Source organism: Talpa europaea (assembly GCF_964194135.1).
Source record: "Talpa europaea genome assembly, chromosome: 16".
In the NCBI taxonomy this organism is placed as follows: domain Eukaryota; kingdom Metazoa; phylum Chordata; class Mammalia; order Eulipotyphla; family Talpidae; genus Talpa; species Talpa europaea.
Genome location: NC_140084.1, coordinates 48,236,457 through 48,242,354, shown reverse-complemented (window position 1 = coordinate 48,242,354; position 5,898 = coordinate 48,236,457). Strand labels below are relative to the sequence as shown.

General features: G+C 57.3%; 1 protein-coding gene across 1 annotated transcript; it reads left to right on the top strand.

Moving 5' to 3' along the window:
- Positions 1-286: 286 nt before the first annotated feature.
- Positions 287-4,531, top strand: KLK8 (kallikrein related peptidase 8; the record flags this gene model as incomplete). Its single annotated transcript, XM_084257635.1, has 5 exons — positions 287-365; positions 811-973; positions 1,152-1,411; positions 3,046-3,179; positions 4,376-4,531. 5 exons carry the CDS (start codon positions 287-289, stop codon positions 4,529-4,531), a joined length of 792 nt encoding a protein of 263 aa, XP_084113761.1.
- Between the last annotated feature and the right edge of the window lie 1,367 nt (positions 4,532-5,898).

Below are 5,898 nucleotides of genomic sequence, written 5' to 3'. Positions count from 1 at the left end.
CGGGACCCCAACCCCATTCTTTCCATCCTCCAGACCGAGGTCAGCTCCCTCCTTCCCAGGCCCCGGAGTCCCAGCGCCCCACCCCTTCCTTTAGACCCCGGAGCTCGAGCCCCGCCCTCCTCAGACCCCAGAATCGGGGGCTCCAGCATCGTCCTCCCGCAGGACGCAGAACAGCTGCGGGCGCTCGAGCTGGGGACCTCGCTCCCCAAGCCGAGGTCCCGCGGGGACGCCCGACTCCTCCTTCCTCTCCCCGCAGCCCCGCCCTCGCCCCCTGCCCCGCTCCGCCATGGGACGCCCCCCGCCCGCCGCGGCCTGGACCTGGATGCTGCTGCTGCTGCCGCTGCTGCCGACGGAAACCTGGGCAGGTGAGGGGCCGGGAGGCGCGGGGCGCCGGCCCGTGGGGGTCCGGCGAGGCCCGTGGGCGCGCGGGTGGCGCGCGGGGGTACGTGGGGCGCGCGCGCGGGGCCGGGGCTTCCCCGCAGGCAGGCGGGCGGGCGGAGGCCCGTGCGCGGCCCAGGTAGGCGGCAGGGTTATGCTGTCGACCCGCCCCGGCGCGCCGCGCCGAGCCGGCCGGGCTGAGGCCGAGGGGCGCGGGTGCACGCCGGGGACGCCCTTGGGAGCACGCTCTGGGCCTGGGCTTCAGTGGGGGTCCCGGGGGGCCGCCGGAGATGGGGGTACCTGGGAGGGTGGGTGGGCCCGTGAGGAGTCAGGCGGAAAACGTGCTGTTTGAACCCACAGTGGTTTTCCTGCCCCCTTATCCGCCCCCCTGCTCTGCCCCCGGGGCGGCATCCAACCCTCTCCCTTCTGCAGGACACTGGAGGGCGTTGCAAGGATCCAAAGTCCTGGAGGGCCAGGAGTGCGAACCCCACTCACAGCCTTGGCAGATCGCCCTGTTCCAGAGCAACAGGCTGCTTTGCGGGGGTGTCCTCATCGAAGACAACTGGGTCATCACTGCTGCCCACTGCAGAAAGCCGTGAGTGGGGGTGGGCGCTCGGCCTCTGAGACAGAAGGTCAGAGAGCAGAGGGAACAGAGGGGCCTGCACCCCCAGGTCTAAGTGAGAGGCTGGGGGGGCCTGGACTCCTGGTCTGAGGGAGGAGTCCGGGGTCCACTCCTGCCTGGGTCCTAACCCCCCCCCCCCACATCATTACAGGAAGTACACAGTCCGCCTGGGCGATCACAGCCTGAAGAATAAGGAACCGTCGGAGCAAGATATGGCCGTGGCCCAGTCCATCCCGCACCCCTGCTACAACCAGAGCAGCGAGGGCCACAGCCACGACCTCATGCTCATTCGCCTCCAAGGCCGGGCCACCCTGGGCTCCAAAGTGAAGCCCATCAAGCTGGCAGATCGCTGCGCACCCGTGGGCCAGAAGTGCACCATCTCAGGCTGGGGCACCGTGACCAGCCCGCAAGGTAGTGGGACACGGCAGACCCAGCTGGTACAGGGACCCCCAAGCCTTCCACAAAGCTTTGCCCCTAGGAGGAGATAAGGGAAGGGAAAGAGACTGTGACATTGAGATTCACAGGTGGCCCGTGTCAGGAGCCTGGAAGAGCAGAATATGCACAGGAGGGATGGGAGAGGAAAGCAGAGGAGCACACAGTTAAGCAGGACTCAAAAAAAAGGATGGATGGATAGACGGACGGACGGACGATGGATGGTAGATGAGTGGATGGATGGGTGGGTGGGTGGGTGGTTCTGTGGATCTCCTTTATGGTGGACACTACCAGGTTATGAGACCTTTTGTTGTACAAGATTTTAAAAAATCTTAAGAAACGTGGGACATACCAGCACCTCAACAGTTCACGAAAACAAGCTCCTATGTAACTTTTCCCTCTTGAACCCAAGACCGCTGGCCCCAGATCCTTTCTTTCCTCACACCCAGGAGCCCAGGCCCTCCCTCCCCCCACAGCCCACATGCTGAGCTTCCAGTTCCCTCCTCACTTTGAGTCCAAACGTCGGGACCCCATTAGGTTGTCCCTTTGGGACTTTCAGAGTCCGGGTAGCCCTTCACCCTGCTTCAAAGTGAAAAAATTGGGGTTTAGCTCAGAGGGCGATGGGATTTGCCAAGGGGCAGCCAAGTCAGGATCCCTGCCGGTCTGAATCCCACTTTTAAAGAGACCGTGGGCAACTGCGGAGACCCGCGCGCTCGAGAGTGAGGTTCAGCAGCTCAAACTACAGCCCTGCGTTTCCCTCCTCACCCCCAGTCTGACTGGCCATCACCATCGTCATGGGAGAGCGGCCCAATGCCTGTAAGTGCCACCAGGGCCCAGGTTACTGTCCTCATTGTGTTTCCTTGGTGCTCAGCATAGCACTTGGTACACAGTTGGTGCTCAGTAAACACCTGTTGAATAACTGCATGGATGAAAGGATGATGGTGTGCATCCCTTCCTAGAGAGGAGGAATTGAGCATAGAGTTCCTGGCACATGGAGGTGCCCGGCAGAAATCTGCCCGGGAGTCTAGCCCTCAAAGGTGATATGAAAAACCCACTCACTTTCAATCATTAATTCACACTTATTTGTGAGCATCTGTATGTCCCCGGAGCTGCACTGTAGGAAGCCCCTTTCCTTAGAGCTGCATGTCAGGTAGGGGAAGCAGACAGTAAAAAATATGATAAAATATTACATAAGTAATATTACATAAGGATGGGATATTCTGGAGGATAAATGAGCAGGGACTGCTGGAGAGGTGGTGCTTTCATTAGAATGGCCAGGGAAGGCTTCTAGGAAGAGGTGACATTTTGAAGAAATAGGATTTAACTGAGATTGAGGACTTGGTAGTCTGGGTGTGAGGCTCAGATGTGTCACAAGGAGGCACCTCCAAGCCCCCCTGTTGCCTGCTCCTTAATTTGAAAATGACTCCGGACAAAAAAGCAAAAGGCAGGGTGCAGGCGACCTTCTCGAGATGGAGAAAAGGGAGCAAGAATCAGGGCTGTGTTTAACATGAGAAACTCCCCCATGCAGCTGTGCATGCACAGAAGCCAGGTTACACCCAGGGATGAAGGGAAAAGGTAGCTCTTTCTGAGAACGCACAACCTCTTCCCCTCAGATAATTTTCCTGACACCCTCAACTGCGCAGAAATTGAAATCTTTTCCCAGAAGCAGTGTCAGGACGCCTACCCTGGGCAAGTCACAGACGGCATGGTCTGCGCAGGGGACAGCCGTGGAGCTGACACGTGCCAGGTGAGTGGTTCTGAAATCCTTTCCTCCTGTTCTCCCCCCTATTCAGGTCTTGGGTGATGGCAGGGTGACTCCAAAGTGTTAGCACCCAGAGAAGTCACCCTTATCTTTATACAGTGGAACGCAGGCTCAGAAAACACTCAGCCAGAAGCACACAGATCAGAAACGTTAGTCATCATCTCCTTGGGAACCCTTGTCTGCAAGATGGGGTGCAGGCAGGGAGTGAGAGGAGACGTTGGTGAAGGAAGACCCTTCCAGGGGGTGTAAAGGTCCTGCGCCCTTTCCCAGCGTTAGCTCCTGGAATCTGTGCTGACACCACTGGGAACAGGCCATCATCAGCTAGTGTTCCTTGGGACCTGCCTGGGCTTCTGCTCAGCTGCCTTCTCTGTGATTGGTTCCCTAGGAGGCGCTCTTCCCAACCGGCGAGGGGATGGCGCCATTGAGCTCAGAATCAATGAGCTCCCCACCCGGAGATGACAAATCTTGGGATCTGTCACAGATGTGACATTTTCTTTCCTCTTAAGTGCTTTGTCCTTTCCGTGGGCGCCCTGCCCTCTGGCTAATGACAGATCTCCAAGAACAAAGTTTCCCTGCTGTCATCTCCATGGGCAGGAATGAAGCCACTTCCACCAGTGATCATGCCACAAAATCTTCTCTCTCTGGATGGTTCCCTGGAGACAATGGTCTTTTCCCTCAAATACTCCCACCTCTGTGTGTGTCCGTCCCCACCACTGATCAGGAATAGAGGCAGCTTTAGTTTGGTTCCCTCTTAACCTTCTCTGTTTTCTTTTTGGATGGGAGCCTCCAGAATTCTCTTCCCCCACTGTCCTTAGACTTGTCCCACATGCCCCACTCCCCTTAGTACATGGACCAACAAGCCCTCAATCTCAGTTAAATCCAAATTCTTCAAAATGTCACCTCCTCCCGGAAGCCCTCCCTGATCTTTCCAATGAAAGCACCACCTCCCCGGCACTACCTACTCGTTTATCCCACACCATATGCCGTTATAGCAATTAACTCTGTGTAATGATTTTATATATTTTTCATTGTCTCTTTCCCTTTCTCACCATTGCCCTGGGACCAATAGTCTGTCCCCTTGGCTAGAAGGGTCCAATCGCGCCACAGAACCACCACTAAATGCTAGAAAGAAACCTTGTGAGCATAGCAGGTGAAATTGCCCTCTCACTCTCCCCCTCCAGGGCGATTCGGGGGGCCCACTGGTGTGTAATGGCGTTCTCCAGGGCATCACATCCTGGGGCTCGGACCCCTGTGGGCGCCCCGAGAGACCCGGCGTCTATACCAACATCTGCCGCTACCTGAACTGGATCAAGAAGACCACAGGCCGCCGGGGCTGACCTTGGAAGGATGCCCTCAGTCAACGGCCCAAGGCTGGCTCCCTCCCTGTCTGCCTTTGGCCCTGGGGGTGGGGAGGTGGGGTTCTGTGTCCTGCGAGGTTTGCTGGAGGTCTGAGAGGACAGGACGACCTCCACAGCTTCACTGGCCATCATTTATTCCCAGAAGAATTTGGAGGAATGGGCGGCTAATTTCATGGAAGTAATGTATTTAAGGATTTTCAAATACCCAAGGGGTTGTGAAAGACACTGCACAGAGTTTTTGTTTCGTTTTCTGAGCAGCGAAAGCATCTCGAAGCTTCGACGGGGGAGTGTCCCTCTCCCACACATTTAACACTGCGAGGAATGCAAGGTAGAAATGCAAGACCTGTAACAAGGGCTTAAACATTCGCGCGTGAATATCCACAAAAGCACCACCCAGGTCGACACACACGACGCAGACAGACTCCAAATGCTTTTCTCGAGAGCAGGAGAAACGTTTCTCCCAGTTTCGAGCCGTGGGGAGGGAGCAGCTGGGCCAGAAAGAGGCGAGTCCCATCACTGCTGGTGTCTGAAATGTGGTGGGACATCGTGAGTTCTCAGAACAAAACGCCAAGCAAGTTGTCCAGGGAAAGACTCATGTGGAGGGGACGCTACCGTGGGCAGTAGAGCAATGGCCGAGGGCAGGCTGGCTCCCCACGCCCTCATTCCTTTCTTGCTACCAAACACCCAACTGCCATGGCTCCTTCTCTGCTTCAAGCTTCTGCATTTTCCTATGGCTGCTTCCTCGCCTCCCCAGTCTCCCGCTGCGACCAAGCCTTTGACCCCCCCCCTACAAGCAGCACCCCCACCATCTCGCCCTGCCCCGCCCACCTGCCCACCTGCCCACCTGAACAACAGGTATCCCCGGGCCCAGCGCAGCTTCTCCCTCTGCCGTGTGATAGGTCGCTGAGTGGCCAATGGGGTGACCGCATTCCGGTCAGGTGACTAGTCTCAGCCAATCTGGGTACTTAGAGTCACGTGATAGAAAAATGGCCGTCCTGGATGGAGGGCCCGCGGGCAATTCTGCACGAGGGGTGTGGGTGTGTGAGGCGCCGTCCCCGCCCTCCCGGGACCCGCCACGAAAGTTCCCCCATACCAGAACTCCCGAGGAAGTCTTTCATGGGTGCTACTACCCCCCCCCGCCTTTCCAGAGGGGCTCCTGGAAGATGATCTCAGCCTAAATTTCATTTTATAAATCCGGTTACTTTTTAAAAAAGATTTACTCATGCATCCAAGAGCTGGGGTGTAAACCAGAGGTGCCGGGGGTGAGAGGATTCACCAGAGACGGAGTGGGGAGCAGAAGAGGCAGATCGGCTGAAATCCACTGCTGAGGGGAGAAGCGGGGAGAC